Consider the following 23,497-nt stretch of genomic DNA (forward strand, 5'->3'; position numbering starts at 1 on the left):
TGCCTTTTATATACCATTTTCATACTGCTTTCATAGTGGAATATCCTCCTTGGTGTAGCCCCTAGTCTCACGTGTTAGTGACACAACCTATAGATTTTGCAACTCACCGTTATCTATAATGACCCTTATCTATAATGTTTGCATAAGGTTACATACCATGGGATGCCTGAGCTGGTCTCACAACTTACAGAGATAACTCTGTCTCTTGATTGTGTTACCTTTGCTCCTTCACTGGAAGCCAAAGCATTCCCTGTTTCATCTAGCTTTCAATAACTGTCTTTTCTTCTACAAATATATTTTAGCGTAACGTAGATATGCTATTTCATTTTAGGTCTCTGTTCAATGTTAGGCATACAAAGAAGATCAGCAAGCATGTGGTACAATGTATTCGGTAAGTGTTTAATCTAAATACTTCACAACAGGAGAGTTAGATGGGAGGTCCTGGACCATCTAGTCCAATTCTTAGCAGCTGCTGCAAAATTTCTGAGATGGCTAAACTGTTCCTGTTGTTTAGCAGTATTCATTCATAAACCAGGAAACTAAAGCAAACAACTTCCATAGAAAAACTGATATGTCAGAGCTATTACTATATCTTTGCTTTCTCTTTTCAGATGTCATCTGATAATTTTATGTTCTGGAAATAATTTTGCATGTGCATTTACAACCCAATGAAACTGTATCCTGTTATTTATAAATGGCTTTGTCCTTTTCCATCTCCAATACAGTTAAGATCAAATGAACACCTTTTTCTTTTGTGGGGCACATTAATGGCAGTGTAGGTGGTATTAACTAGATCTTGGAAGGCTACTAATATCACAGCAATTTCTGAGTGGTATTGTTCAAATCCCTAAATATTACAGATATGAGAAAACTGATGGATACAGTATAGAAAAGAAATTGTGTGTGTATGTAAACTAATTTTTGAGTACATTGATCCCTTTTTATTAGTTATTGGAATGAGTATTGTAGCAAATGAACAGACATATTTAAATAGTAATATAAGGGGAAATTATTTCCCAAAGAATAGCAGCACATTATTAATGTATTAACACAATACCTACTATTATTATAAGTGGTGTGGTTGTGGTGATGGAGTCAGTGCCCTTTTTTGTTTTAGTATTTTTTATTATTATTGTTTTATTGTGTGTTGTAGTTTTAAATTTTATACGTTGCCTTTGGAGGGTTTTCCCTAAAAGGTGGCTTATAAATCAATCAATTAATTAATTAGATAACTCAAATATTGCAAGTACCACTGGGGGGCCACAGTCCATCTCTGTGTTTCTGATATGACTCTAATGTGGCAATTTTCACCTTGTGTGGAGTCTCAGTGAGTAGAAGCTGCTATGCCCAGTGTCAGGACAGGGGCAGAATCTGCTTCGCTCAGTAAGGATGTCCCCAAATGCAGTTATTTTAAGTTTTCCCATAGTGGCCATTTGCCTATGCAGGAAAAGTAAAAAAGACACCTCTGTGTGGAACAGGAGTTTGTTTTAGCCTCCTCAACAGCCATGCCCGTTGAAGACCATTTGCATTATCCCCTATAAGCAACTAGGAGCCATTGACCTATATGGGAAAAAGTAAGAGAACTTGGCCACAGAATCCTAGGATGCTATCAGATATCATAATCAAAATATTCTTCTAAAAAGTGTCGAATTGCTAAATATTCGTTCACTGGTTAATACAGAACAAAAAATGTCTTGGTTTTTCTTATTTGTATACCACCTCTTTTGTCCTTATGCCATACATTAGAGCATGATGCCTTTCAACCAATAAAACAGGTGTCACGGTCTCACCGTGAATAATTTGCCTCAGGGTGGTTGTTCAAACTCTTAAGAGATGAAGGGAGACAGACCAGGATTAACCATTTAGCCATTTTTAGTCATGAGAAAATGCAGTATTATTCATGCTAGGATCTCTCTGGTGTCAGCCAGGCTCCCTGATGCTTCTGGTTTTCCTTTTAATTCTTATAAAATTGTTTTTAAATACCTGGGAGGTTGGCATACTCCAAAGTGAAGTGCTGTCCTCCCAAGGTATCTTTTGTGTTTTGGTGCTCTGACCCTACTTCTGCCTTTTAGTTGGGTTCTTAGCTAAGTTACTGTTGCTTTAGTCTTACCAATTTGCCTTCTGGGAAAGAAGTGTTTTGTGACTATCGTGGCAGCCATTTTATGAATGGGCAAGCCCCCATGGCAGCCATTTTGTGAAAGTGCCCATGACACTCTTTCAATATTCCAAAGGTACCAACTGACCCAAAATAATCGGGGATCCCTGACTTATGGTATGAACCTTCTTACCATTATTATTATTATTATTATTATTATTATTATTATTTTACACAGGAACTTTCAAAACATGTGAACTTTCATCTCCAGACCTATTCCAAACCTAAAAATCCCATCTACTCTCTATTCTAGTCAAGACCCACTAACTGCTTTAAGTGACAAATCCTGACCATTTGTTCCCTAATATTCTGCCCTCCAGTCAGCTCCCGCTTCTGTCATACATTCACATTCTAACCTCAAGAAATTCTCCACTTCCAAACTCCAGAACACCATTCACTCTACAGGGACCATAACTGCTTACTCAACATTGATTATTTGTGAAGTCCATATACTGAATCATGAGGTACTTTTTTGTCATTTTTCTTTGAGTTCTAGGCATGGAGAACCTATTACAACTCCCAGCTCACTGAAAGGCCGTGATCTCCTAACCCTTCAAAATTATACAGCTGAAGAAATCCAATATTTGCTTTGGGTGGCAGCGGATTTAAAAGAAAGACTCAAATGCAAAGGAGAGGTATGCAACATTTTCAGTGTGAATGCTCTTACTCTTGTGTCATTTATATGCCTTCTTTTTCCTGCAAAGATATGTGTAACTTTAATAGTAGATTTGTTCACTTGGTGATGGAAATTAGCGAAACAGCTTATAAAATCTGCCCTTTAACTCTCACATGTATAACAGAATGAACGCTGCAATCCTAATTACTTGAGAGTAAGTGCCACTGATTCAGTGGGATTTTACTTCCAGTAAATATGCATAAGATCATGGTGTTTATTCTGGTTCTGAATATGACATTTTATTGTTTATGTAATCACAGACTCTGCTGTTTTAAATCTGTATTTTAAACCTCTGCATTGCTGCTCAGCTTTATTCTGGTTGTACTTGTATATTGTGGATTTAAGCTTCATATTTTATATTTTACGGTTTTGATTTTTGTGAACTCCCCAGGGAGCTTCAGCTATTGGGCAGTATAAAAATGAAATGAAATAAGTCAATAAATAAAGGATTTGTATAATGGGCACAAACAGTAAATACTAAGCTAGCTTCCTATGTCTTCCTACATGCAGCAGGAGAGAGCAGCAGCTTCTGGGTTTAAAATATATTTGACTTTGTGGAGAGTTTTTTTGTTGCGCAAGGAAGGCCAGAAGGGGTGGAACGGGTGCGGGAGGCAGACGACGTCTTGGGAGGGACCTGCAAAAAATCAGTGAGTGCGCAGTAATGAGCGTGCAATAAAACGTTCATCGGATGGAGCTCTAATTGGCAGCCAGTGGAGTGCTTTTCATAGCCCATGAAGGAGCCAAATCCCCTTAAATAACACCCAACTGGAAGTGATACCATTACTAAATTATTCTGTCAAGTTAAAAAAAAAAAAGTTCCAAAATGTTCATTGTGCATAACAAAGTGACACAAGTTCTTTTCCTTCCTGTTTTTCAGTATTTGCCTTTGCTGCAAGGAAAATCTTTGGCCATGATTTTTGAGAAAAGGAGCACAAGGACTAGACTATCTACAGAGATAGGTGAATACAAGCTAAAACGTCATGGCAGTAAATACATTTTCATGAGTGAACTGTATATTTATCTGAGGAAATCACCATGTAAACTGCAATGCTTCTCACTTCCTGTAACTTGCCGATGAGGTTGCAGTATTCCCAACAGCACCCAGGTGTGCAGTTTGTGAAGGCAGAATTCTGTAGCCCTCTCCAATCGGGTGTCCTCCAGATGTCTTGGACTACAACTTCAATCACCCCTAATAAGCATGACCACAACACACCTGGGGGACACCAAGTTGGGGAAGGCTAGCACAGTGCTTCTAAAGCCACAGAGAAGAAAATCCCTTTTCTAGAACTCTGTCCTCTATTTACCTGCTCACCCTAACAGAGCACAGAAGGCGTGAGAGATTCAATTTACAAAGCAGATTCAACAGCTTCCAAGAATCATGGAAACCTCCCAAAATCTTGGCTTCAATAGCAGTCCCTTCTTACTTCCCCTTCTTATCGGCAGTGCTTTAGGAATTTTAATCACTAACTACACACACAATCCAGTGTACCTGTGTCAGCTATCAAAACAATGAGTAACCATAATGTTTACTGCATAAACTTACCTCCTGCTACTTGAACGGATTTGCAAGCTTTGAAAACATTAAGCTTATGGCAATGGCTCTGGTGCCACCTGCTGGTGAGAATTAAGCAGCTTGTCAAACTTCCCTGATGAGGGCCAAACTAGAGAAGTCTACTTTTAGCACATAGTTTGGGTGGGGGAGGCTGAGCTGAGATGGCATGAATACTGTGTGTGTGTGTGTGTGTGTTAATCCTTTGTACCCTGCTGCAATTCCTCCCAATCTGGATCAGGTCCTCTGTGCCTGCCTTTTGCATTGGGGGGGGAAAGCATCTATTCGGAGCTTTTCTATATGAGGCATTTATTGTGCACTCCTCTTCCCCTACTTATAATTGTTTAGACAATATTGTGATCTCAGAATTCACTTCTGTTTTTAAATAGCACTTTTGGGAGAACTTTTTAGAGCAGAGAAAATGTGCTATTATTTGTGAAAGAAAAAGAAAACACTTTTTCCACTTGTGAATTTGTGCTATTCTGCTGCACCACAGTGCCACCTAGAGTTTATGGTGCAGAAAAGCAGGAAAGAAGACACTCTTCATGTAGTGCTGGAATCTCAATTCTGCACTGAAACTGAAAGCATGTACAACAGATTAACAGCCTCATGTACAAAAAGTCCTCACTCTTGGTGAAGCCTTGGATTATGTCTTATTGTTCTCTCTCTTGCTGTTTCTGCTGCAGCAGCAGCTTAATAAAATCATAGAATCATAGAATAGAAGAGCTGGAAGGGGCCTACAAGGCCATCGAGTCCAACCCCCTGCTCAATGCAGGAATCCACCCTAAAGCATCCCCGACAGATGGTTGTCCAGCTGCCTCTTGAAGGCCTCTAGTGTGGGAGAGCCCACAACCTCCCTAGGTAACTGATTCCATTGTCGTACTGCTCTAACAGTCAGGAAGTTTTTCCTGATGTCCAGCTGGAATCTGGCTTCCTTTAATTTGAGCCTGTTATTCCGTGTCCTGCACTCTGGGAGGATCGAGAAGAGATCCTGGCCCTCCTCTGTGTGACAACCTTTTAAGTATTTGAAGAGTGCTATCATGTCTCCCCTCAATCTTCTCTTCTCCAGGCTAAACATGCCCAGTTCTTTCAGTCTCTCTTCATAGGGCTTTGTTTCCAGACCCCTGATCATCCTGGTTGCCCTCCTCTGAACACGCTCCAGCTTGTCTGTGTCCTTCCTGAATTGTGGAGCCCAGAACTGGACGCAGTACTCTAGATGAGGCCTAACCAGGGCTGAATAGAGAGGAACCAGTACCTCACGTGATTTGGAAGCTATACTTCTATTAATGCAGCCCAAAATAGCATTTGCCTTTCTTGCAGCCATATCGCACTGTTGGCTCATAATTCAGCTTGTGATCTACAACAATTCCAAGATCCTTCTCATTTGTAGTATTGCTGAGCCAAGTATCCCCCATCTTGTAACTGTGCCTTTGGTTTCTATTTCCTAGATGTAGAACTTGGCATTTATCCCTATTAAATTTCATTCTGTTGTTTTCAGCCCAGCACTCCAGCCTATTAAGATCACTTTGAAGTTTGTTCCTGTCTTCCAGAGTATTTGCTATCTCACCCCATTTTGTGTCATCTGCAAATTTGATAAGCGTTCACTGCACCTAATAACTTATTAGTTCCCTGTCTACTAATAACTCATAGTTCAAGGAGTGGAGACTAATAATAATATTGTGGTGAGAACATGACATTACGGTAGAAAGAACTTTGAAAATATGGTCACAGTCTTTTTGAAAGGGTCAAAAATAATGCATACAGATATAGACCCTGTCCTTTAAAAAAAAAAAAAATACTAGAAATCTGCTTCAGAACTTTTGAAATTCTGAATGAAAGACTGTAATTGTCCCGTAGGTTTTCCATGTTCTTTCTGGAAGGGCTCCTATACCATTAACAGCTATATGATAGCAAAAAATGCATCAACTCAAACTATATTTATGCCAGGAGAGGCTTAATTTCTGACTCTAATGGGATACCAAGTTACTTGCCATAACATTTTTGGAACGCCTAGCTTCCATAGCTAACAGTCTTAAGGATGATATATATTTTTAGGATTTGCTCTACTTGGAGGACATCCTTGTTTTCTCACAGTTCAAGATATTCACCTGGGCATCAACGAAAGCATCACCGACACAGCACGGTTTGTAGTTTTTTTTTATAAATTCACACCTTACCATCTATTCCAAACTACACTGAAGGTTTCACATAAGAAATATCTTGGACGTGACTGAGCAGTGTAGCTAGATGAAGTAAGATTCAGGAAAGTGGGAGCGTGGGCAAGGTGGCAGCTTTAGGTTTAAGTCTAGATTTATAGGCTTGAATAAGAAGTCAAGAGATGCCTTGGTAAAATTCTATGATAGTGAATTCAAGAATTTAGTACAGCACACTTCGTAGGAGAAAAGTGGCATTATGATAAGTCAGTACCAACTACCAGGTGATTGATTATGTAATAGGGAATCTGTTTATTTCTTTATGTATATTTGATACTTTTCTGCCACTGGCTGCTTCTGTATTTGGATAAAATGCTTTATCTAAAATTTTACTGACTAGAATGTAACATTATTTTAAAAATATATTTTTAAGTGGTTAACAATTTTTTAAAAATAAATACGTTGCTCTTTAAACTAGTTGTACAGGCATTGTAAATGATCCAGGCAGCAGAAAAAAACAATCAATCAATATTGTGCTAATTTTAGTGATCTATCCAGTAGACTTTATTTTGCTTTTTTAAAGGGTGTTGTCAACTATGACAGATGCGATCCTGGCACGAGTGTATAAACATGAAGATTTGGAGGCGTTGGCAGAAGAGGCCGCAATCCCAGTGATAAATGGATTGTCTGATTCTGACCATCCCATCCAGATTTTAGCAGATTATCTTACACTTCAGGTAATGTTGCTTTATTTGTTGATTAACATAGCTTTTAGCAAATAGTGTTATTCTAAAAGTTCAGACATAAATCCCAACTATTTGAGATGTGGAAGCCTGTAAAAATATACAGACAAACGTGTAGCAGAGGGATCTAAAATTTGAGTTTGATCTGGAAAATCCCTGGTCCAAATCTCACTCCCGCCACAAATTCACTATGCATGTTTAGACAGAAAGAAGTCCTGCAACTCCCAGCATCCTCGATGTTGGGAACTGCAGGAGGTTTTTTCTGTCTAAACATGGATAGGATTGTACCATAAATGACCTTAGGCAAGTTGGGTTGCAATTCCACAACATTTATGCAGGTGTTTAAGGACCCAAGTCTCTCATTTATACTTCATTTGTTTGCTGAGGGAAAACCAGTATGCTCACAGTGAAAACATTTCTTGCATAAAGCATGGAGTCACGTCTTTGACTAGATGAATCACACAAATTAGGTTTTGAGTGGGTGTTCTTCATTACACACCAAGGAAACACAAAAGTGTCCATGCCGGAAAGTTAAAATGCTGCAGGACCCCTGCATTGTACACAAAATGGCTTTCACCCTAAATTTGTATTTTGTGATTGTTTATTTTTCCACTATAAGCATTGTTCAAGAGTTGGCAGAAGAACTGCACAGTAACAGAGGAGCCAAGGTCTCCATTTAGAGATGAGATACTCTTGAGAAGCTGGTGTTCAGTCAGCCTTTGTGAGCTGCTTTCAAAGATGTAACACCATGTGTCCTAATCAGAAAACGAAATCACGTTTCCATTACAATGCAGAGTGAAACAAATTACTTTTCCCTGTTCTTTTTGTCTGATAATAACCCCCTGATCACCTGCTTTTGCCGTTAGAGTTCACGCTTTCACCCAGGTTTTCAGTAATCACAAATGACTCACAGTTCTTATGTAACCATTCCCTGCCTGTTAGCTGTGCTGGCACTTATCCCCTTGCCAGTTACCTCCAGTTACCTCCTGCTTAGAGAACTATGTTGCCATCCACATTTCTTTCTCTCCTAGCGTTTGTGGTTCAGAAAGCTAAGAGGCAACAGATGGGAGTTAATACTTGATTTCTCTCTATTCTCTCTGCAAAGAGTAGAGATATTTAGTAGAGAATACATATTTTATTGTTTGGATAGCAGGATATAATAATTGGGGTTTGTCAGAACTATTCTACTAAACTGAAGGATTCCATTCAACCTCAAGGCAAGCTGTATTCTGTAATCTGAATACATGATGCAATTTAAAACAAATTATTGGCTTAGTTTGCCTAATTTATTCTTTTTCTAATAGATGTAAACAGGACAAGGAACTATAAACAGCATATCCTGATCACTGGAAACCATGCTCAAGCCCCATTGGCTTTTTTGAGATCTCTTCTCACACATTTTCAAGTTTATCTTCACAACCATAAGAAGAAAGCTATAAATGTGCTTTTAAAAATGTTTCAACTTACGCCTTCATCTGATATTAATGCAACTGTAGTGTTCTTCTGACCATAGATATATATGGCAGCCATGTTTGTGTATTCCATATATCTCTTTTGTGTGTGTGGGGTGTGTGTGTCTGTATACCCTGAAATATTTCTAACAACAAGACTAGAGGAAGAGAGATTTGGATTGGCAACTTTTGGACCAATAATAATCCTGCTGCCAAATTTTAGACTTTTATTCTTCAAAGTTGACAAATAATAAACAACAACAACATATTTATTTCTTACCCACCTCTCCCTCCGGATTGAGGCAGGGAATAACATTAAATACAATATAACATAACATATAAAACTAGTTAAAAGAGCATATAAACTGATCGTTGTGTTATTGTGATAGTGCCCTTGATCATATCAGCCATTTTCTTCTCACCTGCTGCTTCTTGTCAGAAAAGATCACAATTGCCATGTTGTTATATTTTATATATATATTGGATAGGAACACTATGGGTGTCTAAATGGATTGACTCTCAGCTGGATAGGTGATGGAAATAATGTCCTGAACTCCATTTTGCTGAGCGCTGCTAAATTTGGGATGAATCTGCATGTTGCTACTCCAAAGGTAAGAACATTTTGTAGGTGACGAGAGAGGAAGTTAGATTATCTAAGGCTGAAAGGTTGCTTTTCTGTATTTTTAAAAACTTCAGTTAAAACTACATAATATAATGCAGGATAACATATGGACCTGAATAAGATCAATATAGACCCTGTTCAGATGACACACTAAGCCATGGTGGATACGCATTTTGAGCTAAACATTGGCCTGGTTCAGACAACACGCTAAACCATGCTGCTTAACCACAAAATGGTTAAGGGAATGCATTGCAACATGGTTTAGCGTGTTGCCTGAACCAGGCCAAAATGGCTTAGCATGTCATGTGAACCATTCCTAACCATGGTGGCTATATAACCATGGTTTAAACGCTCTCACTAACCATTTGCTGCAAAAGAGCTAGTGCCCTAACCATGGCTTTGTGTGTTGTCTGAACAGCTTTGAGAAGACACAAAATAGTAACTTCACTATTTATTAAACAGGCTGAAAGAGGTCCCCCACCCCTAGTTTAGTGGTATGAAACTGTCAACAAAACTAGTCTATTTTCACAGTGAAGGAAAATGGTCAACTGAAGAAATGGTTCCATGGGGCAGATTCTAGGAATGAGGAGGCAGAAGGTAGCCAGAAGTTGATGATGCAATTTGGCTAGAGGAATAATGTGCTAGAGAGAAATCTCTGTCTGGAATAGAGGCCACAGTAATTGGAAGATCCACTCCTAGCTATTAATAGTCCCTGAACTCAAAAAATATCTGTGCTAAGGATGAGAGGCTACTTTACTACAAAGAGAATAAAGTTGAGCAATGTGGACTGTTTGTTGGGCACAGGAAGTGATGTAATTTAGAATGGTTAAAGGATATAACCCACAGACTGTTTTGATTCTTTTTTCATTCAGCTTTTTGAATAACCATTGGATTGTATCTACTTGGGGTAGACCCATTGAAATGAATGGGATTTCAGTTAGGTTAATGGTGGATACAACCCTCTGATTTCTTTGGCTGGTGATTACCCAGCAATGAAGAACATAGCTGGATTTGACAGCACCTGGACCCAACTCAGTTCCTGCTGATTCCCTATAAAGTATTTGGGGAAAAGATTTAAAGTGCAGCATGAGCAGGTGGGAAAGGGAACCTGAACCCTTCCTTTGCCCACTCTTTTCTCTTCTGGAACTGCTTCTCCCCAGTCATTTTTCTCCCAGCAAGGACTACTTTTGGTCAAAGTGCTTCACTGAGAGGAGCACAACTCGGAGAATATTTAATTTTGAGTGGGGAAAAGCAAGGGTGGAGGAAAAGGTTCACTCCTCCCCGCTGTGCTTTAAATCTTCCCTCCTCCACCCACCTCTACTTCATAAGGAATTGACACTAACCCAATGCGACGAGTTTGCACGGCACTTTGAAGATAAAGTCGCTCAGATTCGTCATGAATTGGACACCACACTTAATGCAGCTCCACTAGTAGAGGCGTTCAGAGCGTCGTCCGGCTCAGTTTTATTGGATGAGTTTCAGTTATTGAGGCCCGAGGATGTGGACAAGGTGCTTGGCCAAGTCCGGTCGACCACCTGTGTGCTTGACCCTTGCCCTTCGTGGCTCATTACATCAAGTAAGGAGGGGATCGCCGGCTGGGTCCAGGAGGTTGTGAATGCCTCCTTGAGAGAGGGAGTGGTGCCGGCCTCTTTAAAAGAGGCGGTAATTAGACCACTCCTGAAGAAGCCTAATCTGGACCCGGAGGACATTAACAACTACAGGCCGGTGGCTAATATCCCTTTCCTGGGCAAGGTGCTTGAGCGGGTGGTTGCAGGACAACTCCAGGCACTCTTGAATGAAACGGATTATCTAGATCCATTTCAATCGGGTTTCAGGCCTGGTTTTGGAACGGAAACTGCCTTGGTCGCCCTGTGGGATGGCCTCTGTCGGGAGAGAGACAGGGGGAGTGCGACCCTGTTGGTTCTCCTGGACCTCTCAGCGGCCTTCGATACCATCGACCATGGTATCCTTCTGGATAGGTTGTCTGAGCTGGGAGTTGGAGGTACTGCGTTGCAGTGGTTCCGCTCCTACTTGGATGGCCGATTCCAGAAGGTGTTGCTGGGGGATTATTGCTCTGTGCCGTGGCTTCTAAGCCATGGGGTTCCGCAGGGCTCTATCTTATCCCCTATGCTGTTTAACATATACATGAAGCCGCTGGGGGAGGTTATCTGGAGATGTGGACTGAGGTGTCATCAATATGCGGATGATACCCAGCTCTACCTTTCCTTTTCATCAAACCCAGGTGAGGCAGTGACTGTTCTGAATCAATGCCTGGGCACGGTAATGGACTGGATGAGGGCTAACAAACTGAGACTCAATCCAGACAAGACGGAGGTACTGTTAGCAGGTGGTTCATCTGTCCGGCGAGGTGATGTTTGCCCTATCCTGGACGGGGTCGCACTCTCCCTAAAGGATCGGGTCCGTAGTTTGGGGGTGCTCTTGGATCCAGAACTGTCACTTGAGGCACAGGTGAACTCAGTGGCAAAGAGCACCTTTTATCAGCTTAGGTTGATATACCAACTACGCCCTTATCTGGACAGAGATAGCCTAGCTACAGTTATCCATGCTCTGATAACCTCTCGCTTGGATTACTGCAATGCGTTATACGTGGGGCTGCCTTTGAAAACGGTCCGGAAGCTTCAGCTGGTACAAAACAGGGCAGCCCGTTTACTAACAGGGACTGGCCGGCGAGATCACATTACGCCAGTCCTTTTCCAGCTTCATTGGCTGCCAGTCCAGGTCCGGGCCCAATTCAAAGTGCTGGTATTGACATTTAAAGCCCTAAACGGTTTGGGGCCAGGTTATTTGAAGGAACGCCTCCTCCCATATGTACCTGCCCAGACCTTAAGATCATCTACAGGAGCCCTTCTCCGTGAGCCCCTGCCAAAGGAAGTGAGGCAGGTGGCTACTAGGAGGAGGGCTTTCTCCGCTGTAGCACCCCGGTTGTGGAATGAGCTCCCCAGAGAGGTCTGCCTGGCACCTACACTGTACTGTTTTCGTCGCCAGCTGAAGACCTTTTTATTCTCTCAATATTTTAACACTTAATTTTAACCTAAATTTAAATCTTACTGTTTTAACTCTGTATTTTAATCTTATATCAATTTTGCTGTGTGGTTTTATCCTGGTTGTGCTTTTTGTGCTGTATTTTGTAATTGTGCTTTTAACCTGTTGGTTCTTTTATTGTGGTTTTAATTTTTGTGAACCGCCCAGAGAGCTTCGGCTATTGGGCGGTATAAAAATGTAATAAATAAATAAATAAATAAATAAATAATTTATTACCCTAAATGTTTTATCTTAATCACACAACCCCTATATTAGTAGCTGTTTTTTTTAAGCTCCGGGGCAGCCTTCCCCATCTCAGTTTATTACACTTCTCTACCACCAGATAGCCAAAGCTCTCTGGGTGGTTCACAAAGTAAAACTTAAAATCATACATTTTTATAGTTGGCTATACCAGCTGGGGATGATGGGAGTAATACACTGATACATTTGGAGGCTGTTGGAGTGGAGAAGATGCCTCTTGGGGACAGTTTCCAAAGCAGGCATCCAATCCAGATTAAGAGAATTCTCCAACCAACTCTAGGGGCACTGCCAACACAAGTATTGTGCTACAATTTAGGGATGAGAAAGTTACAGTCCATTCCGAGAAAATCTGGAGAATTGTAAAGGGTGCTGCTTCCCCTGCCCCCCAGTGTGAGGCAGGCTGGAATGCAGCTGCTTGACTTCCTCACAAGGAGCTGCCCTTACTCTGTTCCAACGTAGCTCAGGGCGGAGGAGTATTCCAGACTTGAATTATGTTTACTCATGGATGGAGGGAACAAATTCTTCAAATTCTGTGTATTTGGAGTGATGTTTGTTACATGACATGAAATCTTGGGACAGAGATCCTAGTCCCTGGAGCCATGTAGGGCCCTGCCTTCCCTAACCTACAACTCCTAGCAAGCCATTGAAGACAAATGTAGAGGGATTGTTAAAGGCACAGGTGATTTATGGTCAGCCCATCTTCGCAGTACTTAATGTCCAATCAGTATTTCTTACAAGGATGAAATACATTGTAACATTGCCATCTCTTTTGACAGGGTTTTGAGCCAGATCCCATGGTTACCAAAATAGCTGAAGAGTATTCCGTAAAGGTATGAACATGAGGTTTTAAAATGAGGTTTGTTCTATCTGCTCTGCATGAATTGAACTTGTTTCCTCTGCTTTGTTCATATTAGTACCGCACCAAATTGCTACTCACAAGTGATCCTTTTGAAGCTGCCCATGGAGCCAATGTTTTAATTACGGACACGTGGATAAGCATGGGGCAAGAAGAAGAAAAACAAAAGAGACTGAGGGCTTTCCAGGGTTATCAGATCACAATGCAGGTAAGATACAAAGGATGTTCTTTCTCATTCAATGATTTTGTAGATTCCAGCAGGAAGTTTCAAAAATATATTAGCCCTCATATATGTTAGCATTACCACTGGGGATTTATGGTGGTTGTTTGTGAAAACTCTAAAGGGTAGATATTTCTGAATATTATAACATTGACTAAAGATACTCAGAAGCAGCTGTTGATCCTAATGGAATGCTGCAAGCATAATCAACCAACTTCCTATTGATTAAGAACAAAGGAAGAGCCAGGGGTCAATCTAGTCCAGTATTCTGTTGCCACAATGGTTAAACAGATGCCTCTGGGAAGCCCACAAGCAAGATGTGACTGCAACAGCTCCCTCTCACGCATGTTCCCCAACAACTGGGGCGGATCCGCACATCGTCCCCAGAGCGCATCTATTCGACCCTAGTGCACTCTGAGGATGATAGTCTGTACTTGACTGTAAAAAGAAACGACGATGTGACGTCCTCGCCGCCGCCGGCGCTACCCAGCTTCTTGCTCCCCACCTGGGAAGGAATAGCTCGGCGGAAGAAGGCGGAGGAGAGAGTGGAAGAAGCTCTCTCCCCCGCCTCCTTCGAAAAAAGCTCTCCGAGCCGGCCGGGAAGCAGGAAGCTGGGCAGCGGCAGCGCCAGCGCCGCCGCCGAGGACGTCTCATCGTCGTTTCTTTTTACAGGCAAGTACAGACTATCGTCCTCAGAGTGCACTAGGGTCGAATAGATGCGCTCTGGGGACGACGTGCGGATCCGCCCCTGGTGTACATAGACTTATTACCTCTGGTACTGGAGATAATATATAGCCATCAGGACTAGTAGCCATTGTAAGCCTTATTCGCCCATGAATTTGTCTCTTCCCCTTTCAAAGCCATCCAATACTAAATCTTGTGGTACAGTACAGGTTCAATCCCAGTACAGGTTCTTTGGGGTGGGGCACAGTATACATCCCTCCACTGTGAGAACTGTCCATTTATTCTTACTCTTTGCTTTCTGTTCTTTAACCAGTTACTGGTCCATAAAAAGGACTTCTTCTCTTACCCCATGACTGCTTCATTTACTCAGGGGTCTTTCACAAGGGATTTTGTCAAAAGCCTTTTGAAAGCCCAAGTAATAATGTGGATACATGCTGAACACCTCTTCAGGCCAAACACCGCAGAAAGAACTTTCCTACCTTCCTAAAATATTGACCTGAAAAGGAGAAGAACATTTACCTGTGCATTTGTTCACCGTAGAGGCTGGATGGGCAAAGGCACATAAACAGCTCACTGGAGTTGCACTGGATGAGCCACAGTCAAAGGACAAAATGGAGACATAGAGAAAGAGATAATTTTTATTCTGCTCCTCAGTCAAAAGGGCTCCTAGAGTGGCATTCACGTAAACAGTAAAACAAGATGGTCTCTCCCCACTGGTTTACCATTTCAAAAGGCACAATGCAGAAGGAAAAAGAATGGGGAGGGCAGAGGGGACAAGGGGCTGATGGAATCGTCCCACACACCCCTTCTCAGCTCCCTCAGTACAGCCTGCTGGAATGACTGGTGATGACTGCTGAGGAAGTTGTATCCATAAATATATGAGTAGAATTCCACTTGCACGATGGGGCTTTCCCCTGAAGCTGCTGCTGAGAGTCCGGAATGTCATGTGACGGGGACACGCAGGGCTGCAGAAGGACAGGGAAGTCAGGAGAATTCAGTGGGGCTGCCCTGGGGCTGTGAAAGTGCCTTCCTACTCATGAAAGACTTCTCTGGATCCAGGCTTATATGCCCCCCACTTATATGAAAGTACTTCATAAACAAGTGGTCTGTTTACAAGTGGGTCTGATCTATTTATTGCACAAGCCATGCCGTGCCGTTAGTGCTATATCAATTGCAACTTGCACATATTAGTTTCAGCAGAGGGATATTTCCTTCTTGATGCTACTTTTCTCCTGACATCATCTAAAAAGAGCTGACTGATTGCAAGTCTCATAATTAATTGTGCATTTACTAGGGGAAATATATCCTACTCAGGAAGAAGATGCGACAGGGGTAAATTTTTTCCATCTCATAGCCAAGAGAGGTAATTAATACATGGACGTATGGAATGCATTTGAGGGAGCCATGGGCTTCCTTTATGAAAGGGGCCAAAGGAACACTGATAGCCAAGTTCAGCTTTTAGAATGAAGTGGGCCCCACTGCAAAGGATGGGGAATTTTCCACTCTGGAACTTAAACTTTAGTATGAGAGCTTCAGTGAAGCACAAACTAAACTTAAACTTAGATTTTCTATTTTATGTGAACCCAACTTTAACTTCTCTTTCTTACCTCATCCCATCCTACCTGCTATCTTTGTTAAATAGGTCATGTTTGTTCTCTATTCATTGGACTTTTGCTACAGGTTTTGGGGATATTTGTTTTGAGATGTGCATTATTGTCTTACGAAATGGCCTGCAGTGAACCTTTTTTCTGCTCTCCCTTTGCTACTTTAGCATCTTACTAAAGATTTCAAATCTTTCTCCGATTAAACCAAGCTAAAGTGCCTGTCATAAATCAAAAAGGTCAGATCCAAAAGGGTTCACATTTGTGTATATAAAAATTAAATGCAAGGTATTATTTTTAAAAGCCATTTAGCTGAAATATTTCTGATGGAAACTTCTTTTTAAAATAGAAAATGGGAACTAATAAAATATTTAAAATAGGTGCATGAAAAAAACCCCATTAGAATCAATTAGGGATGTGCAGTTTTTGCTAAATTCCTTCCGTCTGTGTTTTGCAGATTGTCAGGTGTCTTTCATTCCTCTGTCTGCTCGTTGACAGATTTTTTTTAGGGATGTTCAACAATTTCATTCCACTTTTTCTAACATGCATTAACGCTAATGTGCATTGGTGCATGTGCAAATAAGTGCAAATCCCCCCAAAATGTAAAAATGAAGAAGCCTATGTGACTTGGAAAAAGCCTTTCCACTGCAGAATCTGCAGTTTAGATTCATGGAAATCCAAAATCGTTTGAATCCGTTGCAGATTTTCCTGACATCCCTAGAATCAACCATATTTTAACTTCATTTCCCAGAATAGTAGCAACAGATGTATTCAAAATTGCTTACAGTGTTATGAACCTTTGTTCATACAAGAGATTAATATATAATGAGTTATTGATATAGAAGAATAAGTTGTGGTCTTTTAAGGCATGGTTTAATAGGCAATTATTACCATTACAAAAACACTGTATTGGCATATACAGCAGCAATGCAGAATATAGCAACATTTTTATTCTGATCCACTAACATTTTTACATTGATGCCAAAGATGAAAAGCTATATTCAGTACCTCCTGATTAAGCTGACATATATTTAGACCAACTCCAAATGACAAGCCTGCCATTGGTTGAATGACTTATTGATCTCAGCTGCTGACCATAAAGGAAGTGCTGAGAACTTCCCTTTTCACCCCCAAGAGCACATGTTTGCAAGCTCGTAACAGTAGCCAGTGTGGCTGCAAGGGGGAAGGGAGCATGTTTCTTGTCTACAAGGTTGGAACCCTGTCTCTGAACCCGGAAACCAAAATGTCCAATGTCCCCCAGGCATTGTCTAGAGGGCATAGGATGGCTCTCTAATGTGCTTAATACATTCTAGGTGAATGTGGTGTCTGTGCCCGTCTTGATGGCGGCGCTTTGGTGCCTGGCTCCTGCACTTGCGTTCCTTCCCAGCATCTGCACGGGAAGGGACGCAAATGCGAACTTTCCCTGCGGTGCTGAGAGGGAAAGGGACGAGGGGGGCAGGAACGAGGCAGCCAGGGGCAGCCAGGAGGACGAGGAGAGGGACGCCGGGTGCCTGAACCACCTCTCCTCCCTCTGACCTTCGTCTGGCTGCCCATTCCTTGCCCCCTTTTTATTTTTATTATCTGTATCTGTGCAGCTGCACAGCTACAGATAATAACAATAAAAAGGGGGAGGAAAGAGCCCTGTTCCTCTCCCCTTGTTTTGTTATTTTTAATGTTTGAAGAGTCATGGCCCGTTACTCTCCTCGCCCTCCCGGTTTTTTTTTATTATTACTTTCTATGGGGCACAGGGCTCTTCTGAGGTCCGCCCCCTTCCCTGTCCAGCCCATGGCGACCAATCAGTGGGTGCCATGGGCTGTGACAAGCCTCTGCTGACAAAAAACTAGGGACAAGTGCCTGACTTTTTTTCAGTGGAGTTTCTGGGGTTTGCCCCCGGATGGCTTCGCAATGGCGGCTGCATCATGTAGATGATGTGCCACTACTGCGAAGCCACCCCGGGGCAAACCCTTCATGTAGACATGCCCCCCTATTCTCCCTTAAAAGGTCTTATTGATACCATCAAGACTTCCAGCACAAAAAGAAAGGGGGAAAAATTCCCATAGGCCCCATGAAAGCATATGATACTTTTTTCTGTAACATCGTCAGTCTTATTTACAAGCTCTGTCCAATTAAACCCTCTCCCCACCTTATACTCATATTTGCTGCCTCCTTCCTAAGAAGATAAAACTGTCAAAGCTTAACATCTTGTCTTATATTCAAGTATATTAGTACAGCTGCTCTACTTGCTCCCAGATAAGTTCCAATTGACTGCAGGGTCATGGCAGATATCATAAAACCTTCTTCATTGTGTTGCCTTCATATTGGCTACGTAATGAATGGATGGCTTGACCTGATCTTGTCATTCCTTCGAATGTAAGACAGATGTGGGTGTCACTCACATGGGAAGTTAAGATCTATTAATAAGGTGGTGTAAAACTGGGCTATGTTTTGTTGTTGTTTGATGGGACATTAATATATGAATTGGGCCTATGAAATATATAAATGTAACTGTCTATATCACTTCCTGGCAGGAATTTTATAATACAGTATACATATATCTAATGCTTTTTTAAAAAAATGGGATTTGGGCATTCTTTTAGGCACTTAAAGAAAAAAAGCAAACGTTGAGTATGGAAAGAGGATAAATACTTTCTAGCACCTAATTAGTCTGCAAAGCACACAGTTTAAAGCAGACTGCTGACCGTCCACACAGCAGTGAGCAAGAGAAGCAATTACTGTAATAACTGTGGAGAGGATAAAACAACCAGAGGTAGAATGCTTTCACAATTCTTTCAGCTTATTAGGCCCTTGCATGTTAACACGACCCAAGCAACGTTGCCAAAATCGGAAGCTAATCTTAACAAATACATTAGGTTGTACGGATACAGACAGGTTCGACTGTCAACTTAGTGTGTGGCCTTCTGTTCGTCAGGCAGCATTGCCTACCCTCCCGTTTCCAATGCATCTGTTTCTTTTCAATCTTTCAGACTGGGAAAGTGGCTGCTCCTGACTGGACTTTTTTACACTGCTTACCCAGAAAGCCAGAAGAAGTTGATGACGAGGTGTTTTATTCTCCGCAGTCATTGGTTTTTCAAGAGGCTGAAAACAGGAAATGGACAATCATGGTATGGGCACACTAATCCAATAGTCACCTGTAGACATAAGGGCAGTATTTTGCCAGTGGCATTCTGTGTGCTGCAAGTGATGCAACTCCATTCTGCTATCCTACCAGGTAGTGACAACTTCCCTTACCACTATATATCAAATTCAAGGCCTACACTGATGTAGCTGACTCAGTAGTGACCAAAAGGCCTTCAGGATGATACATAAATTAGCTCTAGTCCTGCTCCCATCCCAGCTATTCTACTCATCTCTGTGAAACATAATGGCTCAGCAGAATTCCATTGAGCTGCTCTGGGCAATGGTGGCAGTTACTGCTATTGTGTCATCAAAACATGCTGCTGTGCTAGAAAAACACAATATAGCATAATCATTGCAAGTTGTGATGTTGCACTAACACTACAGTTCTTGCACCCGATCCTACGGACTTATATGCTAGCTTGGCAATTCAAATAGCTGGACTATCATAAAAGTCAAAGAAAAGTGTTACTCATTATTTATGCATATAAATTTAATTAGTTAATGGCTGGCATCTGTAGTGGGTAGCATTGGGCATTTGCCAAGGCCCAGAGGAGCCTATCATGGATGCCAATTGCCATAGTCCCTGTTAGCATGAACATGTGAGCGGAGATCTCCCACAAATGTTACCACCGGGACATCTACACCAACTATGTAAAATAATAAATAGATGAAATGAGAGAGGTGCTCTCTGGAAATAAGGATTTTTGGCCTGGACACTGTTAGTTCTTACTTCAGTTATTTTGAGGCCGGCTGTGGTAATGCTATGGTAAAGGAAAGTATATGGTAAATGGCGTTGCCTTCTTTTTTTCACCTAATGAGAGTCAAATAGGAGGACCCACTGATAACCTCTTGCCTGCAGGCCCACAGAGCCCTGCTGCCAGCTCTGAACTTGAATCAGCCTCCTTGTGCTTGGGAGTAGACCATATAAGACAGAGAATCAATGAGGGGTTCTCAAATTGTAAGACTGACTAAGAAGAATGAAACAGCCACCTTAGGAGGCAGATTTTGGTCACACTGAAAGGGCAGCAAATTATTAATAATTTCACTTTGTTATCATTGCATTTTTTTACTGCCAGGGATGGAGACAGGTGTTTGTAGAATTTTCTGCCTCATGTGCCAAAATAACTTAGGTATCATCTACCTTGACTGTGATTGGTGGGAGTGGGGTGTCATTTGCTGTCTCTTTTTGGCCATCCCTGTTAGTGGGAGACCTGACGTGTAGTATTCTAGGCAAAGATAGGATCCTGAGGCAGGTAGAGACTTCCTGCTACCAGGATATCCCTGCTCCCTTTCTTGGCCCTCACACTCTATGCTTAACTTTTAAAAAGATGCTTCTTCTTGAGAAGGTGCTTGCCTTTTGGCCTAGACTCCTCCTCCCTGCTGCCAAATGTATCTCCCTGTTGCTTGGAAACAACGGGCAAGTCCACTAGTGCAAGATCTGGTTATGGCCAGCAATTTTGGATGGCTTAAAAAGATAAGACAACTTCCTCAATAGCTGCTAGTCAGGAGGCTATATGCTAACTTCAAGGACAGAGACATCATGGCTCTGCATGCGAGCTACTGGAAAACAAACAACAGGAGTGGGATATTGTCTTCATATCTTCCTTGGGACTTCTCATGAGCATCAGGTTTGCCACTATGCAAAACAGGATGCTGGGCTCAGTAGGTGTAATCCAGCATGGCTCTTATGTTTGAACATAATGATTACTAGGATAGTGAGATTAATTTATTTATTTATTGCATTTCTATACCGCCCAATAGCTGAAGCTCTCTGGGTAGTTCACAAAAATTAAAACCATTAAAACTCTCTATGTGCACTCTTCTTTGTTAATAGTTTATATGTTCCTGTACTGTTGTATATAAACATTGGACTGGCTAAATTAGTTGAATGTAGTCTCACTAAAATCAATGGTGCAGCTTAGCCATGACTTAACCTGAGTCCCACTGATTTCAGTGGGAACTATGACTTATCTGGATCCAATCCATTGTGTATGCAGTACCTTTATCCAGTGTGGCTGGTTATTTCATTTATTTATTTATTCTCTCTTCTAGGCTGTCATGGTTTCCTTGCTGACAGATTATTCACCACAGCTGCAAAAGCCTATGTTTTGATTTTGGAGTTACAGCCAAGAGAAAATTCCTCTCCAGCAAAATGGTGTGCTCCATGAAATCTCTCTTCTTCTCTCAAAAACAAGATCAAAGCAATGATAATTATTTAACAAAAGTGTTGAAGTTCTTATATTTTCACTCTGCATCTGTTCCTTCACTTAAGAATTGCAGCTGCATTTCTTTTTCTAGTTGTTCTGCAGCCTGCATATTGATTTGTCCCCTAAATGGTTATCATTTAACAAATGGATCAGTGAGAAGCACAGGCAATGGTTTCACATTGCAATATTATGTCCTGGAGCTGTGTATTGTGAAAATTACTGCAGTTTTCTCAAAATCTGTCATATTTTCCTGGTGATCTTGGAGAGAAAGAGAGAACACACATGTATCTTTCCCTCTGACTCCCTGTGCATGTTTCAAATCCAATTGGAATAAATCTAAAATGTTTCTTATCATAGAAACCTTTGAAATGATCCATTTTGCCTACTTTTATACTGGGTTTCTCAGAAGAGAACAATTTCTGTGATCTGGCTAATTAATTCACAGTTCGGATTTGGGATTGTTGCAGAATTTGAATATTGCAAATTCTGATGACCTGATCTGCTCCTCTTGAACTAATGTTCAGATTAGAAAATAATTATCCTTCAAATTCTGCATGTTTCTGGAAACAAAAGTGTTTTTTAAATGTATATTTTAGGATAAAGTACATCTAGAAAGACGAGCATGTAGATAAAATACATTTATAAATGTATTTTCTGATAAAATACATATTTAAATATATATTTATATATCGATTTTCACACATTTTTTTCATTCTTTTGAGGATCTGACCTGATGTCTTAAATTTTCTGATGGGGTATGTGTGAACACTATGCAAGGAGAATACTGTAAACCTGAAAGCACAGGTATGTTGAACTTTGGTAGCTGTGAGTGTGCTCTTAGATACAAAAGTTTGCCAAATCTGTGTATTGTCCTTACATATTGTTCTACCTCTAGTAGAATATTTGATTATCTGTTTCTTTGTGTATCCCAGTTGGACAGAGTATGAATGTGAATAAATTTTATTGTGCACAGCAAAAGGCCTTTACAAAAAACCTCACACTTTGTTCATATATGATTTTATCCATTGCCAGAATAATGTGCATTATGGTATCCATAATATTTATAATTAAAATTCATATATGCAGTACATCAGTGTGCCAATACATTGGTTCATTCAAATTAATTCAAGGTTTTCCTTTCCTAGCAAATAGCCCCATCTTATAAGTAATATAACACCAGTTATCTATTATTAATTATATCATAATATATTGTGGTGTTTTACCCAACTACTGTAAAAGAAGATCTTTGTGTTTTTAACTTCAATAAATGCTTTTAAACTTCAATAAAGGTCATTGTTTGGAACCTAAGTTCTTGGAAAGTCTTTCTTTTCTGAGGGAATGTAAGACAATGAAGTTATGTACCCTTTTATAATCTTTCTTGATCTTAAGATACCATCTAGACTGAAGAACCCACATATTTAAAACCACATCATCTTTCTGAGCTTCATGACCAAATATCCAGCCCCTCTGGACACCCATGGTATGTCCTTCAACAGTTATGTTAATATTACAAATAAGATGCCTGTGCCCATCATCTGGCCCTTAGGTGTTCCAGCCAGCAACATTTAGGGCACATTCCTATGCATGTTTAAATAGAAAAGAGTCCTACAACTCCCAGAATGCCCTAGCCAGTATGGCTGGTTGAAGAATGCTGGGAGTTCTAGGACATTTTTCAGTCTAAACATGCATAGGATTGCACCCTTAGTGAGATTAGTATTGCCCATTCCATTTATTCTATAAAAGTATCTCAAATAAAGCAGACCCCCCCTTGTGACAACTCTTAAGAAGAGGAGAAAGTGTCCGTGGAGGAAGCCCAAGCATCTCCCTTAAAAAATTATCCTAATTGGACATGGCCTCTTACGTAACTTACAAGATTTTGCCTCACTATTTTGTTTATATCAGTAGTTGTATTGAAAATTTTCATTATCTATAACAAATAATAGAAATTAAAAATTTTATTCTAATCTTCAGATTTTAATAACACAAATATAGCATCCCTTTGGATCGGTACAACACTTTCAGAAAGAAAAGAGGCTTCAAATAATTATGTCCTTGTTACAGACTTGTGTCTGTGTAGAATTATTGAACTTCCAGACTACTGTTTTCAATCAGATAAGTAGAAAGATAAAGAACAAGAGA

General features: G+C 40.8%; 1 protein-coding gene across 1 annotated transcript; it reads left to right on the plus strand.

Moving 5' to 3' along the window:
- Positions 1-314: 314 nt before the first annotated feature.
- Positions 315-21,399, plus strand: OTC (ornithine transcarbamylase). The gene is made up of 10 exons (XM_063127548.1): positions 315-391; positions 2,646-2,790; positions 3,709-3,790; positions 6,436-6,523; positions 7,117-7,270; positions 9,216-9,338; positions 13,429-13,482; positions 13,567-13,716; positions 18,998-19,135; positions 21,204-21,399. The coding sequence occupies exons 1-10, from the start codon at positions 315-317 to the stop codon at positions 21,261-21,263; spliced, it is 1,071 nt and encodes a 356-aa protein (XP_062983618.1). The 3' UTR covers positions 21,264-21,399.
- The last annotated feature ends 2,098 nt before the right edge of the window (positions 21,400-23,497 follow it).

This window comes from Elgaria multicarinata, chromosome 5 (genome assembly GCF_023053635.1).
Source record: "Elgaria multicarinata webbii isolate HBS135686 ecotype San Diego chromosome 5, rElgMul1.1.pri, whole genome shotgun sequence".
In the NCBI taxonomy this organism is placed as follows: domain Eukaryota; kingdom Metazoa; phylum Chordata; class Lepidosauria; order Squamata; family Anguidae; genus Elgaria; species Elgaria multicarinata.

Bases quoted from the DNA above. Each gene is read 5' to 3' on its own strand.
- OTC (XM_063127548.1), top strand. From the start codon at position 315: ATGCTATTTCATTTTAGGTCTCTGTTCAATGTTAGGCATACAAAGAAG. The intron at 392-2,645 runs GTAAGTGTTTAA...TTTTTCTTTGAG, and splicing joins CATGTGGTACAATGTATTCG to TTCTAGGCATGGAGAACCTA. The intron at 3,791-6,435 runs GTGAATACAAGC...ATATATTTTTAG, and splicing joins TAGACTATCTACAGAGATAG to GATTTGCTCTACTTGGAGGA.